Here is an 18411-nt window from a genome sequence, read left to right as displayed (position 1 = left end):
CCTTGCAAACTACAAGAGTTAGAGGATCAGCTGCTAATGACCTAGTGCCAAATATTGCAGGACACCTTCAGAGGTCTTGTAGAGTCCATGCCTGGGTAGGTCAGAGCTGATATGCCGAAGCTTCAGCATGTTAAGCAAGTGATCATAATGTTTTGGCTCATCAATGTATGTAGCTGCTTAATGGTGGTTTACATCTCCTTTCTCTTTTTCATATTCTAGCCTGGTTACTACTTGTGAAGAATTTGCATGTTCTTCCAGTGCCTGGATGTGCTACTTCTTCTATTACTATGCTTTTTCTGCTACATCCCAAAGAAGTTTACAAATCTTTTGAAAGGGACACAGAACATATACAGTGGGTGCGGAAAGTATTCAGACCCCCTTCAATTTTTCACTCTGTTATATTGCAGCCATTTGCTAAAATCATTTAAATTAATTTTTTTCCTCATTAATGTACACACAGCACCCCATATTGACAGACAAAAAAAAAGAATTTTTGAAATTGTTGCAGATTTATTAAAAAAGAAAAACTGAAATATCACCTGGTCCTAAGTATTCAGCCCCTTTGCTGTGACACTCATATATTTAACTCGGGTGCTTTCCATTTCTTCTGATCATCCTTGAGATCACCTTCATTTGAGTCCAGCTGTGTTTGATTATACTGATTGGACTTGATTAGGAAAGCCACACACCTGTCTATATAAGACCTTACAGCTCACAATGCATGTCAGAGCAAATGAGAATCATGAGGTCAAAGGAACTGCCTGAAGAGCTCAGAGACAGAATTGTGGCAAGGCACAGATCTGGCCAAGGTTACAAAAAAGTTTCTGCTGCACTTAAGGTTCCAAAGAGCACAGTGGCCTCCATAATCCTTAAATGGAAGACGTTTGGGACGACCAGAACCCTTCCTAGAGCTGGCCGTCCGGCCAAGCTGAGCTACCGGGGGAGAGGAGCCTTGGTGAGAGAGGTAAAGAAGAACCCAAAGATCACTTTGGCTGAGCTCCAGAGATGCAGTCAGGAGATGGGAGAAAGTTGTAGAAAGTCAACCATCACTGCAGCCCTCCACCAGTCAGGGCTTTATGGCAGAGTGGCCTGTCGGAAGCCTCTCCTCAGTGCAAGACACATGACAGCCCGCATGGAGTTTGCTAAAAGACACCTGAAGGACTCTGAGATGGTGAGAAATAAGATTCTCTGGTCTGATGAGACCAAGATAGAACTTTTTGGCCTTAAGTCTAAGCAGTGGAGACAACCAGGCACTGCTCATCACTTGTCCAATACAGTCCCCACAGTGAAGCATGGCGGTGGCAGCATCATGCTGTGGGGGTGTTTTTCAGCTGCAGGGACAGGACGACTGGTTGCAATCGAGGGAAAGATGAATGCGGCCAAGTACAGGGATAACCTGGACAAAAACCTTCTCCAGACTGCTAAGGACCTCAGACTGGGCCGAAGGTTTACCTTCCAACAAGACAATGACCCTAAGCACACAGCTAAAATAACGAAGGAGTGGCTTCACAACAACTCTGTGACTGTTCTTGAATGGCCCAGCCAGAGCCCTGACTTAAACCCAATTGAGCATCTCTGGAGAGACCTACAAATGGCTGTCCACCAACGTTTACCAACCAACCTGACAGAACTGGAGAGGATCTGCAAGGAGGAATGGCAGAGGATCCCCAAATCCAGGTGTGAAAAACTTGTTGCATCTTTCCCAAGAAGACTCATGGCTGTATTAGCTCAAAAGGGTGCTTCTACTAAATACTGAGCAAAGGGTCTGAATACTTAGGACCATGTGATATTTCAGTTTTTCTTTTTTAATAAATCTGCAACAATTTCAAAAATTCTTTTTTTTGTCTGTCAATTTGGGGTGCTGTGTGTACATTAATGAGGAAAAAAAATAATTTAAACGATTTTAGCAAATGGCTGCAATATAACAAAGAGTGAAAAATTGAAGGGCGTCTGAATACTTTCCGTACCCACTGTATAAACTCAGGTACTCAATTTGCACACAAACTGAGCTTTTTAATTTTAAATGGTGGTACCACAGGGAGTAGTGCTGTAGCTGCTCATTGAATTCCGCCTCCTCAATGTGAATGCCTGGCTTAGTTTTTATCAGTATGGACTTTTCATATTCTTTCTGAGTCTGAGTAGGTTTTTCTGTCTCTCAGAGTGCATGGGTTGTGTCCTCCCATCTCAAGGATCTTCATGTTTAGTTAATTGCTGATTTTAAATTCGCCATCTCCAGGTTTGGTCTCTGCTCCATCCTGTTACCTTAAGTTGTTTTAAGACAGTTTGAGAATATAATGTTATGTTTGCAGCCATACCAACTGTCACAAAACTGAGACATACTCGAAGAAGTTTTGGGGCAGCCACCCGTATATTTTGGTATCCTGGCTGCAAAATCATTTTTTATCACCAACAACAGCACTGATGTGCATACAAACGAGTCCAAGACAAGACTGAGGGTAAGGGGAAAAAGGGCAGGCTTTTAAAGGGGAAGACAGGAAGTGAGGTCATGGGAATCGGGCACGTGTTCGTCACTCATTGGATCAGGCCCGGACGTGACATCAGGGGGGCCGGCTCCTGTTGGTTCTGTCTCCATTGGTTCAGTCCCGGAAGTGATGTCACGAGAGCCAGGTGGAGTCTCCCAGGGATGGTCTACAGGGAAGTGAGAAAAAGAGTCAGTGCACTCTGCCACAGCCCGACCTGTCTCAGAACTGCCGTCACTCAAGCCCTTTAGCTGCCTCCCATGCGCACGTGTGTGACACAACATTATTAGTCGTTTTCTCTTAAACCAAATCTGCAAAGAAAAATTGTTCACACTGTATTTTTATTTTCACAAAAGAGAAGAAAAAGTTCAATTATGAATAATCCACTGCATCCACTGAACAGTGTCATCTCCAGGCAGAGGAGTAGCTTTAGTGACAGACTGTTTTTTTGGGGGGGGGAGTAAATGCTAACAATCCTCAGTTATTGTCTGCTTTTTTTATTTTTATTTTTTTCATTTTTATTGCTATTTAATTTAATATTGTTTCTTTGTATCCGTATACTGCTGCTGGATTATGTGAATTTCCCCTTGGGATTAATAAAGTATCTATCTATCTGTCTATCTATCTATCTATCTATCTATCTATCTATCTATCTATCTATCTATCTATCTATCTATCTATCTATTATATAGTGCCTTTCATATCTATCTATCTCTATCTATCTATCTATCTATCTATCTATCTATCTATCTATCTATCTATTATATAGTGCCTTTCATATCTATCTATCTATCTATCTATCTATCTATCTATCAGTTCATCATTAAGGTACTTTGAAGAAATACATTTAGTTACGCAATTACCGAAAAGGAGAAAAAAAAAATCAATATCTTGTAAGATTAAAGTAAACTTTTCACCTTACTTGTCAGTACATCAATAAAACGTTCCTTTGAGATATTGGTCCATGCTGACATGATTGCATCACATATTCATAGCTGCACATTCATGCTGCAAATCTCTCATTGTACCATATCCAACAGTTGTTCTATTGGATTCAAATCTGTTGTCTGGGAAGGCCACTGAATTCATTGACATGTTCATGAAACCAGTTTGAGATGACACTTACTTTGTGATATGGTGCATTATCATGTTGGAAGATGACTAAATTGTTGCCACAAAGGGATGGCCATGGTCAACAACAATGCTCAAATAGGCTGTGGTAGTCAAGCGATGATTGATTTGTATTAATTAACCCAATTAATACCAAGGAAACTTTCCCCACACCGTTGCACCACCACCAGCAGCCTATTAACACAAGGTGGGTTGGGTGCATGGATTCATGATGTGTCAAATTGTGACCTTACCATCTGTGTGCCTCAGCAGAAATCGAGATCAGACCAGGCTATGTTCATTCAGTCTTTAGTTGTCCAGTTTTGGTCAGCCTGTGCCCACTGCACCCTCAGATTTCTGTTCTTGGCTGATAGCTGTGATACCCAACCTGCTCTTTGGCCGTTGTAGCCCATCTGCCTCAAGATGTGATGTGTTTTGCATTCTGAGATGATATTCTACTCACCACAGGTATACTGAGTGGTTCTCTGAGTTACCGCAGCCTTTTTGTCAGCTTGGACCGGGCTGGCCATTCTCCTCTGAACTCTCTCATCTGCCATGTTCTTCTGTCTATAGAACTGCCACTCACTGGGTGGTTTAAACTTTTCGCACCATTCTGAGTAAACTCTAGTGACTGCTGTGCATGAAAATCACAGGAGATCAGCAGTTACAGAAGCACTTAAAGCAGCCCATCTGGCACAATTGATCATGCCACAATCAAAATCACAGAGATTCCATTTTTTTTCCGAATTCTGGTTTTTGATGCGAGTATTAACTGAAGCTCCTGACCTGTATCTGCGTGATTTTAGGCATTGCATTGCTCTCACACGATTGGCTGATTAGATAATTGCATGGATAATAACCAATTTGTTCAGTGAGAATATATGTAACTTTTGTTAGTTACCAGCTGATAACATCCAAATAGCTGTACGGTGCTGACCAGATATGGAGAACGAGGACAGCTATGCTGACCTGTCATCTGCTACTACAACGACAAGTGGCCAAATTATAAAACATAAAAGCAGCCGTAAAATGGACTGAGCTTGGTTATGTGGTCCCTGTTCAAAGCAATGTGGTGTTACATGTCTGTAAAGTGAAATAAAAGATGTGAGAGAAGCCCTCATAGCAGCTTTGGAGGGAACAATATTGCCTAAAAACAGGATTTTTTGAAAAAATGTGTTAAGGAATCAAAGATCTGGTAATGTGCAGTGTAAACGTATATCACTGTGAGAAGCTTGCAGTCAAAAATTATAAGCAAAGAGAAATGAAAATGGAAAAAGCTAGGGCTTCGCTAAATGTCTCACTTGTTTTTATTATCTACAGTTTTTGAATTTCTTTCTCGAGTAAAACCACCTTTACTTGAGTCTTGATGCCTGCACTTTTAGAAGCTTTTTTTTCAGGTTTCACGTTTTGTTTAAACTTCGATAATCTTCTTACCAGACTTGTTTGGTCAGTTGTGCTAATGTGCTTCACCAGTGAAAGAAAATGTCAGAGTGCAGGTTGGCCGGATATGCTCATGTTTTTAACAGAATCGAGAAAATGTGTTTGATTTGCACCATGCTAGTGAATGGTTTTTACATTCTCAATAAACTTGCAACAATTGCTTTAATTTTTTAGCTAACACTTCTCATGCTATTTTGTGGTCTGGACCATTGCACAGATCACCAAATAGGAAATTGTTCCTTAATAAAAATGTCACACAGAAGGACAAACAAACAAGGAAATGTGTAAGTTACACACAAGCAAATGTTTAAATTGCAGATAGCACAGCATCAGCTGAAGATTTGACAGCAGAGATGGGTAAAATAAAAACTGTACCATCCTGCAGATCCTGAAGAAGCGCAAACCTCTGGGGATGTTTATGTGCTGGAAAAATAGTTTGTCTGACATACGTAAGCCAGCTGTCCACACATCCTGTACATTTGCGTTTCACATGAAGTGAGTGAGTAGATCTGGTTCTGGCACCAGACCATAATTGTTCTTACTGTCTTATCTGCAATGACCTATTTTGCCCCAAAGTAGAAGGAGATGTGTTGCCAAATGTCATACTGGTTGCCTAGCAATAGCTTGTTAAGATGAATGATAAAGTTCTGTTTTGTTTTTCATTATTAGAGCTTTCTTCATTTTGTAACTGGTGTATATTTCCTTCAGCCTTGCCTGCAGATGCACCAATCTGTTTTGCTCCTGTTGAAATAGATGACATTTTCTTTACTGTTTCTTTTTTACATCATAATTTGCCACTGTGTGTGTTACATTGCTGCTTTGTATTTAATTTATTCTGATCTTACCATGGATATTTTCCTGGATTTTCTCTTTTTAATTAGGGTTTTGAATATAATGTAGTGTTGGAATGGTAGTAAGATGATGACTTTAGTATCAATACCAGCTTTTAGAAAAAAAAACATAGTAATACAATAGAAGCAGCACATCCAGACACTGGAAGCAAATAATGGATAACTACAAAACATCGTCTTACTCCAGCTTCCCTGCTGCGCCACTCAAACGCACGCCTCCCTCTTGATAGCATAAAGTGTGCGTTGAATGAAAAGGGTGGTGGCGGTGTGTCCCCTGTGAAGTCCTGATTGTGTCAAAGCAAATGGGGGTGTGGGTCCCTCATGAAGTCTTGATCATGTCCAAGCATGTGGTTTCATGAGGTTACCTGAAATTCAAAGCACATTTTTTACATTGCTTCTCCATCAAGAGTTGGAGTTTGAAGCTTACTTTTACTTCGTCACAAAAAATGTCAAAGTGGTGGTACTGTACTGTTTTAAATTTGGGGTTTTTTCAATAATTTCCCAGTGCTATTACACTGCTCAGCCCTAATATAAGGATTCTCTTTATTATGCTGGTTTTTGGTTTTGAGACTTGTACAAGATTTGCATATTTTCATTTTTATCATTTCCACACTCTTTTGTTTACCGGTGCTCGCCTCTATTTGTTTGAGTTTCTTTGGTAATCATTCATGCTGCGTAGTCTGTGATGCCACTTAGGCGATGAGATAAAAGGTTGTCTGGATAACAATCTTTGATTCTCGCAGTGTGTTTTGGTAAGTTTTTTTTTTGAACTTTGATAGCTTTTTAAACCCCACGAAGAAATGCACCTAGAAGTGTTTCTGTCTGGGATGCATCTTTATGAATGCAACAGCAATGATTTTCATTATAATCGGCAAAGTGGGCATTGTACTACTAGAACACCACAATGCACACCGTTTAGCTCAACAAAATGGCTACGTGTGACAACCTTTTTTTAAACACAAAGTAACAGGCAAATGAATGCAGAATTAGTACATGAAAATGCATAACGCTATGCATAGTAATGTGTTAAGATGCATTTCTCCATATTCATAGGTGTGAATCCTTCCTAAGGCTTAAAGCCATCCATACTAACACTTGGACAGATAACAAAAACAACATTTATTTCTATAGCACATTTATCCATCCATCCATCCATCTGTTTTTTCAGACACACTTATGCTGAGCAGGGTTGCAAGGAACATGGAGCCTATCGCTTCAATACTTAACAGGTAACCCTAACTCTGTTAACACTAGAATTACCAGAGCCTACGGAAAAACTTGTAGATCCGGCGCACCTTAAATCCGTTCGCACCTCTCCGTCAGAGTCTTTTGTCCTGTAAATGTGCTGATCAAGACAAGTAGCAAGCAGCCTGGTATCCCATCCCCACCGCCGCAGAACGTGCACAATGTTCTCCCGGTTCATGCCTTGATTGATTATCTGGGAGTGAAGTACTGGAGTTTTAGAGTGGAAATAATAGATCGTTATTTGGAACACATGCATTTCATGTCTGTTCCGTTTCTACAGTAAGCTGTGTAAATACATTGTTAAAACAGAAACGTTTTTCATATTTTACTAGTAAATGTCTAAATGTTGGCATAAACTATATAATGTGTGAAGACTGAAGTATAAAGATCAAATAAACACTTTCACATACGTTCAAGGACGATATAACAGCTTCCGTGGCGTAGCAGTAAGATTTGCTGACTTGTAATCAAGAGTCCCCGGTTCAATCCCGTCTGCCTCCTATATTTGCCGTTGTCAGTAGTGAACTGCTCTTATTGTTAATATTATACAGTACACACTTACATTTGGTTTGTGTCTGTAACAGACCGTGTACATTTATAGGCCTTGTAAAAGTTACTGTTTTGTTTTTTTTTTTCACTTTTATTCTCTCAGTCACAATCAAGATACATACTACCGAGGGGATTTGACGCTGTTAGCTTTTATTTGAAACTGGGAGTAACTGAAGATGTGAGTGGTATTTTGAGGCAATGGAACTGGACATTCTCTGATCTGGAGGGATAAAAGCTGACACACAAACGCTGGTGAATCTGCCTTCCTTCTTCGTATCTCACCGTCACTTGATTTTTTTTTAATTCAGTTTTATTGAGTGTTCCTGCTCAAGCTAAATTAGTATGCACCTTATGATCCATGATGTCAAAAAAAAAAACAAAACAGGGACATAGGTATATATGATATTTGGAATTATTCATTTTGTGACCTGTATAGTACATTTCGGAAGACATTGTGGCATGGATACAATATTATTCATATTCATTCGCATAACATCTTGCACTTGTAATCGGTGACTGTGTGTTTTTTTGTTCCCCCCCCACCCCGATCTTGCCAGTGTCCACGTTGCTGTATTGTGGAGTTTCTTTTGTAATCCAGGAAAGGCAGGGGAGAGAATAGTACAGAGAGGTCACTTCAGTGCTATATGCAATCATCAAATTCAAATGTTAACAGTTCACACACACGCAAGGACTGTTCTTCCTACATTTATGGAGAAAAAAGAAAAAATAAATGCAATAATAATGAATTAGAAATAGACGAGTATATGAAAGAATAAATAAACAAAATATCAACAATAATAAATAAGGAGAAATCAATATGCCCCTTACATAATACAGATAAAAAGTAACAAAGTCCTTAATAATGGATTAAATTGCTAAGTTTAATTTTTAAGCCTCTAATGATTATAATGATAAGAGATGATGCAATGGCAAGATGCCAAAGGGGAACACAAAAATTAAACCTTCAGCTGGAGAAAATAAACCTGCAGGGGTTCAAAGCTAACTGACCGGCCATCCCCCACTGGGCATTCTACCTAACATAAATGTTCTTAAGTAGTTACTTGTTATTGTTTTTGCATTATTCTAAACGATTTGATGGAATGAGACACTAGGATTTTACGCATTCTTTTCAACATCACAGGCAAATTTCATCAAATGGTTGTGGTGCAAAATGCCACTACAAAAATAACGAAAAAGAAAACGGAGAATAGTAGATGTTAGTAATGACTGAACATCTATGAAGTATTGTGTATGACATTAAAATACATATATAAACTATTAGAAGTGGGGCCAAAAGGCAGCTGTGAAAAAGCTAAATTAAAAAAGTATGTTTGTAGGAGTTGGAAAGTCTTGCAGATTTTAATGAAGGAGGATTAGGAGATGAGATGTGGTTGAGAAAATGGGCAAGAATCAAAACCCGAAAAGCTGTCAAGTCATCAAGTTTGAAACACTAAGCAAAAATCAAAAGTCTTTAAGCCAGAAAAAGATTTGTTCGTAACTAGGAAAAGAAAAAACAAAATGAGCAATGCACGCCAACATAGAAATCCAAATTTTAGATATGCATGTGATGCACAATAAAATGGCAATGCTCTACTCTAAACGATATTGGGGGGTGTTTTGTGTACGTCGCTTAAATCATCCGAGATCAGATGCCTCATCTTGGATGAGTTAATGCCGGTGATGCTCATCCAGGATAAGTCGGCTCTTTAAACGCAGCCGTGTAGTAGATTAGTCTAGCTGGATCTAATCATCCGAGATGAATGCGCGCGCCCACGCTGATCGAAAAGCCCATATATATTGAGTCTAGAAAACATGATCAGCAAGTCTTTGATAGGCTGTAACAAAATGACGAAAGAACAGGCTCATTTTTTCCCCACACAAGCGGAGCAGGACCTTTTATTCGAAGGATATGAAGAATTTCAAGATTTAATATGCACAAGGGGTGCCCAAACCAGAAAAGACGGCTGGCAAAAAGTGACCGACAAATTAAATGCTAACTAGTGTGCATTGTACCTACTGAATGCAGCGTTTCATTTATGTGTCAGATTAATTATTATTTAATATGTCATAATTCCAGATCAAACGTGAGCACAAGGAGAACATAGGAACAGGTTAAAGTGAAGTACAAGAATATACTTCGTACTGGTAAATATTGGTATATAACTATTTAAAGAATTGTTGACGTAAAGAATCATATATAATATAAAAAATATTAATTTTAAAGTTAATAAGAAGGCATGGCAGACGAACAAAAAAACAGGTGGAGGTCCAAGCGGTCCAGACCTAACCCCTGCAGAAGAGTTGGCTCTCCAGCAAAATGCCCATCACCCTGTTTCTGAGGGCATTTTCTTTGTTGGGTCAGTTGCAGGGAATGTCAAATTCCTAAAACTTGTGTCTGACCAACGAGATATTGACGAAGGTCAAATATTTGATGAAGACACTGTGTCTGATTATTCATCAGGAGGAGAGGTACATTTTCCAAATAATGTTTGATCAAACTCCACTCTGATCAGTCCCATGTGCCCCAATCACATTTGGAAATCCTGGGTAATGAGATGTTAAGCTGATCGTGAGATTCTTTATGGAACTGTGGGTGTTTTTGCCTGTGTACCTGCAATGGCATGAAATGCTTCTTTTATTGTCTGCACACGCAGGTGTCCAGGAAAAAGTATGAAAACCCGAAGGAAATATTTCAGAGCCAAACAGACTTTACGATTTGCATAGCAAACTACTCTTTTAGATTTTCCGCATTGCCTACAGTAAATAAAAAAAAAAAAAAAGTGCAAAAAACCTCAAGGCAATGCATACTGATTGTGTGGTTGTGACGGCCCGACTTCGCCTAGTTTGACTTCGAATATAAGGTCCTAATAAATCTTTGAGGTATAATATTCCCCCTCGGCTAAAGCGGTATCTTTCGAAAATAATTTCCTCCAGGAGCAATAAAGGATCTTGCCGATTGCGCAAAACCCTCTCTATATGAAATTCTCTTACAATTTGCGCACCGATATAAATTGGTTGCTCATTCATGAACGGCGAAGCTATGACTGAATGAATTCCAAGCACGGACACTGATTAAGTGTGTGAGCTAATCCCTTGTTTAAATAAAACAAACCTGCTCCAAGCAGGTTTGAGGATTTAGATGTGCTACTGTGACAACACATCCAGCAAGAGTTTTGAAAAACCGGCAGATCCAGGATCAGGCCAAATCCGACTAAACGAGTAATCCACGTACGAAAAATACCCCCATGGCGTCACAATAAAATGTTATTAACGTTCAACTTTGTAAACATTATGTAAAGCAAGAAATGATTATAGGAAATTGTATTCCTTGGGCGTCCAAAACCCCACATTTCATTTACAACATGCACTCAGACCTGAAAGGAAGGCAAAAAAATGTAAAGAGAATAGCACATTATAACACCAAAAGGCCTCGTCACCACTTCTTTTATGCATAGCCTCGTTCTTGGAATAGTAAGTAAACCAGTGTTCAAGGATGCAGGATTACGGGGAATATGAGGAGACGGGTACAACAACAATAAAAGGAGGAGCAGGATTATGCAGATCTTTTTATACCATTAATAGCATTTTAAAATGGATTCTAAATGATGCAGGTATATCTATTGAAATCAAATGATGAATGTACTTAATCTTTCCAAAGCTTGACCGTGAAAGAGATTCCAGTGGATTACTAACAAATCAATTATTTACTGCTGATATTTTTGAAATTCTTTGCAAGTTTGGATTGCAGACTTGCAGCTATTTTGGTGAAATCACTTCATCTTATCTTAAATTAGCTGTGTTCGCTGTATGTACCCTTTTTTTTTTTTTTTGGAATTCCAGAAGAGGTGGTGCTTTGATACAGGAAGACAATGCATAATGACTCATCCATCTGTTCTTCCTACAACTTTTATTTTGTCCTGCACATTTATTTTAGTTTTTCTTATTGAAGGATTGCCATATCAAGTGACTTATTTATGATATCCTCTATGGCCTTTCTGCTTTAGAGCTATTGGCACAAATTCTTCTTACTGATTCCTTTATATCTGAAGTAGCCTGTCTGGCAAGTCCATTGTTTTGTGGTTTTTTTGTTATTCTGAATTCTTTAAATCTGGACTTTCTGGTCTGGCAATGTGAAAGTGCAAAATTTTACGTTGTCTTCCAGCAAGAAAAACTCTGAAGGTTTATAAAAGATGGCTTGACAAAGCTATTTCCCTGACCTGCCTGATCACTTATTGAAATTAATTAATGATAAACTGTCACAAGGTAAGTCTTTTGTGGCGATATTCTGGAACATGACCCTAATGGAGAGTGGGGCTTTGTGCTTAGTCAGTGGTTTATTCTTTCATTTTTCTTGATAAAAGGACTTGACAGTCACTCCCAAGCTGATGGCCTCACTTTTAGCTTTCTGAGTTTCTGTGTTCTTACACTGATAAGGTCTTTTTGTTTTTCAGATAGCAGTAAGCTGCTGCCAGAGCAGCGCCCTGTGCTGCAATCCTGCTACGGGACGGCGCGGGAGCAGAGCCCCAAGGAGTCGATGGTATGTTTCAAGATCCACTACTTATGTTTTCCAGGTTGTTTAATGTAAAATAATAAATATGGTTAGTCAGCATGAAGTTGTCTACTCTACATAAGAGCAGTCTGAGTTAGCACACCACAATAATACGCAATATATCCATTCATCAGTTTTAGAACTTGTGTAATCCAGTCAGGGTGATTAGTGGTAGTGTTGGATTGATACTAACATTTTGACTTGGATATTAGTACAAGTTTTCTGACCTCCGTGCTGGTAACGCAAAAGTTCCACAGCAAATAACTCCAAACCCCCAGTCTTACTCCAGCCTCCCTGGTGTGCAGCACCATCACACCACATTACGCACTGCTTTGCTCTTGATAGCAGTGAAGTCCAAATCATGTCAGAGCAATAATTGGTCCATTGTCAAGCCCCAATGTCGTCAAAGGAAATTGTCTCTGTACCTGGGAAAAACTGACATTCACTCCTGGTACTGAAAATCCCAAAATGCTGGTTTCATACAAGTTGAAAATTTTGGTTTTTCAATACTTTTCCAGAGCCGTTATATTCTTCAAGCCTAATGGGGGTGCAGAATGTATCCTAACAACTCTAACCAGGGTGCCAGTAGATTGCAGAAGATAAATTGTCTCAGTATTAGTGAGTGTAATTATCAGTTAACTTTAAATTGTGCATCTTTGAAATGTGGTAGGATTTGGTGTTATGGACATTTAGCTAGAGAGTGAAAGAGCCCAGAGGAGAGAGAACAATAACCAGGCAAAGGGAGATATCAAAAATCGGGAGTGGTCTCTCCTAGACTTACTCCTGTACTTGGATATGGGGATGGATATTTGAGGAGTAAACCGCAAGACAATTATTATATTTTTATATTATATACATTAAAGAACCATCAAATTAATAATATATTGAACAATTATTATAAAAGTAAAGTGGAATAAACCGGACTCTGCAGCTTCATGAATAAAAGTACCACTTCTGGTTAATTGAAATAGCCAACGTTTTGTACCTAATATTTGTATGCAAAATTTGGTTGACCAGTGTACTCAAGTTATCGTGTTTATACATATATCCATCCATCCATTATCCAACCCGCTGAATCCGAACACAGGGTCCCGGGGGTCTGCTGGAGCCAATCTCAGCCAACACAGGGCACAAGGCAGGATTCAATCCCAGGCAGGGTGCCAACCCACAGCAGGACACACACAAACACACCAAGCACACACTAGGGCCAATTTAGAATCGCCAATCCACCTAACCTGCATGTCTTTGGACTGTGGGAGGAAACCCACACAGACAAGGGGAGAACATGTAAACTCCACGCAGGGAGGACCTGGGAAGCGAACCCGGATCTCCTAACTGCAAAGCAGCAGCACTACCACTGTGCCACCGTATATATATATATATATATATATATATATATATATATATACACATACACACACATAATTCCAAAAATGGCATTTTCGCACTCAGGGAGGTCTAAAACATCAAGATTCATCAAAATCTCGAAATGGAATTTTTGGACGATTCCAATACTTACCCTGTACTTCGCATATCAGAAAGACAGGGGGGTCTAAAATGTTGAGATTCATCAAAATCTCGATGTTGAATCTTCAGCTGATTACAGTGCTTTCCCTTTACTTCATATACGGGAAAGCAAAAAAGGAGCAAGCAAAACAGTAAAAACCCAAAAAGCAGTAAAAGAACCAGGAAAAGCCATCAACTAGTTGTTTTGTTTTTGGACTTTTTTTGGAACCCACAATTTAACTTTAGGAATGCCAGTCTCTTGCAAGTCAAGGAAACGTCATTTATGTGCTTTATTGAACAGAATACAAGATTTGTGATATGCTAACACAATTACAAAAGCTTCTCTAATAATCAAATACCATTTTAACCATGGGTTTATCATCACATGGGCTCAACAACTTGATTATTTACAGTTATTTAGTTGTCTTTTCGTCTATAACTCCAGCAGTATCAGTAATGATATACCTGTATAGTTAAACTTCTCTTTGTTGAGTAATAATGTTTAATAATCTTAACTAACACACTGTTGAAGTATATTATCTACAGACCTCGTAGTTTATTTGAAAAGTTTTTCTTTAAGCTTATTTAACTGACGCGTTATGTATTCCTACAATTCTCACATTTCTTTTTTTAAATTTTCTTTTTTTTTTCTTTTCTCACTTAGGATTTGAGGGGCTACCAAAAGGTGCTATGGCGTGTCATCCTGTGCCATCTCTTTACTGTACTCACTGCCGGTCTGCCTCTCATTCTGTTTCATTGGAAGCCTCACATTGCTGTCTTTATCAAGTGCCACTCATGCACATTGCACCAAGCTGACTATGTCATCATCCAGGTATAAAATGGCAGGTGCTTTAGCCAGTAACATTAATTGGGGAAGAAGTGTGTAAAAAGGTGTTTTTCTGGCAATTATCAGTTAATTGTAGATATCTCATTACTGCAGCAATCACAGTAACATTTTAAATGTTAGAGTAACTTGACATATGCATAGTATATAATAGAGTAATGCTGAGTAACATTCAGCATGTTAAACTAATTATGGAATGTTTTTGAAGTTTATATTTGTCCGCTTCTGTGTGCTTTCAGAAGCAGTTTTTATTTTTTTAAGCAAGTTGCCAATGACTATTGACAGCAGTAGTTCTCCAGGATGTCACCGTTATTGACAGGTATCAGTTAAGAAATGTTGTTTTTTGAAGATGTTGAGATTTGAACAATTGTGACAAGAACTGGCCATTCTGTCCAAAAAGCTCATCTCTCCTATTCACCTAGATTTCCCACATATTGTTTTCGGACAATAAGCATATTTTTTCCAGGATAAAAGAATAAAGTCCCTGTTTTATGAAATTTACATGTAGAGAACACATTTCCATCGACCTGTTGTAAGGTTTAATTTCTCCAAATAAAAAGACTATCCCAATCAGATCAATCACATTCCCACAACGTATCTGTCATTTGTAATAAATACAAACTGTTCAAGATCTGCTGGTTTCCAACTTAAAGCCAATAAGAATTGTACTTCTTTACTGTACAAAATGACTTTTGTGGAAGCAGACAGCCATGTACTAAGTAAGTTATATATGTATGTATCTAAGGTGGAATTGATGGGTGGTTTAAGGAGCAGAGATATTGGAATTTCTGATTGACACATGATTGCCATTAGGGATGTCATCCTTGTGTTGTGATTAGAAGTTCCAGACATGTTGAAAAGAGAGCATCAGGCCTTCAAAATGTTCCACAAAACAGCCAAGGAACAACACTGACCTGTCTTAATGTAGTCTCATCCCCAGGCAGCCTGTACCCAACTACTACAGCTTGCAGGCTTCAGCCCAAGAAAGGGAGAGCTAGCAGCAAAAGTTCAGATTGTAAAGAAAGTCCCAAAATGTATCAAAATGTCTTACAAGGTAGAAAAAAATTAAAACTTTATCTTGTAAAGAGGATGCAAAGAAGGACACTTTTTAAAATAAGGGTTTATTAGCAAAAATAGAACAATAAAAAAGCACAAAGATTTTGTCTGAAAGGCATCCCAAAGCAACAAAATTCCAATACAATGTATAATGGAAAATACAAGAAACAAATGCAAGGGTATATCCAATAAACAAGATAAAATAAAACGAAAAGCAACAGGTACAATTTTACTCCTACAAACTCTGTGATCCATTGCTGGATTTCTCTCTGATTTCAGTGTATAGCTAGAGGGAGGGCCTGCCTCCTGAGGTTCCACACACAAAGAAATGAATGAAAAGTGAAAGAAACTGTACACAAATCTTGAATAATAGGCAAACCTAACATAAATGGCATAAAACATTAATAACAAAAATAACAAAAACCACAATAAAACAAAAAATTACACATAAATACTGGCTGTAACTTAATACCTTAATCCTTCGACAGATGTATTGATAATTGTAGATACTGTCCTGGGTTTGGGTGCTACTGATTTTACATGCAGGGGTCTCATTATTACATTACCTGGACAGATGTGATAAACCCACAACCACAGGCACTTTACCTTTGAGAAAGGGAGAGATGTTTAAGGAGAATTTACTGTATTTTTTAAAGTATCTGTCACAGCAGATTGTGTGTCTCAAAGGTACTTTTGTGTATCTTGATTTGCATAAGAAATCCTTAAGAGGGCACAAAGCGAATACTTATTTCTGTTATCTCTGCATAATTGTATTCTTTAGGATTCTTCGGGGCAGTGGTATACTATTGACATCATCACAGAAGAGACTGATGAAGAAAGGTGAGCATCCACCTTGGCAGCTATAGTAATGCTGGAGTCACCTCCATAAACGTTATATACATTTCATTCTTAAATTTGCAGAAATGAAGATTGAGTGTCACTGTCTAAATAATTAAGCTATAAAACTGTTAAAGAATAAAATATTGTTTCTGTAGGGTGATAAAAATCTATTGCTGTCATTCAGTGTTGTACGTAGGATGTTTTTTGTTGTTGAAGATATTGTTTGTGGATTTGGTTCAATTGAAACAGACATGGGTGATAACTTTGTAAAATCACTCTTTGTATGCTGTCATACTTCCATCACCAGCCCTTGCCCCATCAGTTTTTGTTTTCCTAAACTGAACATCTTCTTGACACCCAAGACATATCGGAGCATGCTTTTACCATTATTTACTGGTATGATGTGGGCTGTTTATGATGAAGTATAATTGATTGACACTTTTGTTACCATTCCTTGTCCTTCTGTGACCCATAATGAAGAACTCTGCTATGGATTGTTGTAGTTCAAGGTGAGATCAGTCATCTGCAAGAAAAGGTTGTTTTTTTTTACATGCCATCATGTTTTTGACCAGTATGGTTTATGACTGTAGTGTGGTGCTTGTCACTTGGGATCAAATATTGTGTGATTATCTTGGCTTTAGTGGAAGTAAATTTCCATGTCGGCCTTTATTTTACATAACCAGTGAGCATTGCACTTTAAAGAACGCATCTCATCTGATCCATCCTTTTTTTGTATGAGTTTATCCTAATCAAAATGATAGCATTATAACACTCCATCTTGCAGATTTCTAAGAGTTTTGAATTAAAACTCTGTGGCTCTTTTCTGACGTATAGCAGACATATATTACATCTGAACCATGATGACTAACTGAACAAAAATTAAAGGCTGACTTAGCTTTCACATAAGAAGTTAGAATATTCAAAAACCTACAGTCACCGTAGCCCTACGGTAGGAAATTTGGGCACCTGTGATGCATTGCAGAGACCTGTGTTTTAGATTAATTGACAATACTAAATTGACCCCATTTAAGTGAGCGTAAGTACTGTATATGTGTGATTATACCCCATGATGGACTGGCCCATACACTAGTTCTGCCAGAATAAGCCCTCAAATGGATTAGTCAGGTTTGACAATGGGTGGAAAGATGCATGGCTTGTTAAATGTGATCAAGTAGACTTTCCTGGATTTCCATATCGAGTAAACACAATACCACTACAATGTTTATTTGTTCTTCATACAGTGTGGTGCATCCTGGAATTGACCTAGAAGAGGATGATTGGCGAGACACAGTGCAGCTTCACAAAGAGCAGGTACAAACAGGCACCTGGATGTGGGAGTTATACTTTGTCAGTGTGTCCTAATATATCTTTTTAATCCACTGCTACTTTTTTGGTATTGTTTCTAAACTGAGACAAATCCTCAAGCTATTCTCTCATTATCTTCCTCTAGCTATTCTAGTTTCATCAAACTGATTGTTCTGTCATGGTTGGGCCCAAGGGTGACCCTGTTGGCCGTTATACCCATTTTTACTTCGACCTTAACAATTCCCCAAATCCCCACACTCTCGGGGTTGACTGCTACTGTAGATCAATACGTTCCCCCTTCTTTTACATTCCATAACCTCAAGCAACTAAATAGAGTACCAGAACAGGCAGGAGAAAAAGTGAAAATTTATTCATAGATTATACAGTGTATGTGATATGCTCAAGATAATAAAGTAAAACAATTGTGACAAAAATATCATTACAACCTAAGTAGCAGTTCATCTTGCGTCCATATACTTATTATTATCAGGTGGCTGTCTGTCTTATGTTGTTTAGTGTCTGGTCTGGCTTGGTCTTTCCTCCTGAATGGCCTTTGAATGGAGTGGCAGAAACAGGCAGCATGGTCTGCCATCCTCGTCTCAGGATGGAAAATGGCAGAGAGTGAGCATACTTTTG

At 38.6% G+C, this 18411-nt stretch overlaps 1 protein-coding gene across 2 annotated transcripts in view; it reads left to right on the top strand.

Moving 5' to 3' along the window:
* The window catches only part of atp13a2 (ATPase cation transporting 13A2), a 176385-nt gene that overhangs the window by 91076 nt on the left and 66898 nt on the right, over nucleotides 1-18411 (top strand). For both annotated transcript variants that reach the window (XM_039755450.1, XM_039755451.1), the window contains exons 2-5: nucleotides 12127-12212; nucleotides 14395-14562; nucleotides 16412-16470; nucleotides 17712-17781. In XM_039755450.1, the coding sequence (XP_039611384.1) occupies nucleotides 12127-12212; nucleotides 14395-14562; nucleotides 16412-16470; nucleotides 17712-17781 (383 nt within the window). The remainder of the gene's footprint in view (nucleotides 1-12126; nucleotides 12213-14394; nucleotides 14563-16411; nucleotides 16471-17711; nucleotides 17782-18411) is intronic.

This window comes from Polypterus senegalus, chromosome 6, assembly GCF_016835505.1.
Source record: "Polypterus senegalus isolate Bchr_013 chromosome 6, ASM1683550v1, whole genome shotgun sequence".
NCBI classification, from domain to species: Eukaryota; Metazoa; Chordata; class Cladistia; order Polypteriformes; family Polypteridae; genus Polypterus; species Polypterus senegalus.
This window is presented reverse-complemented; position numbering and strand designations above follow the sequence as displayed.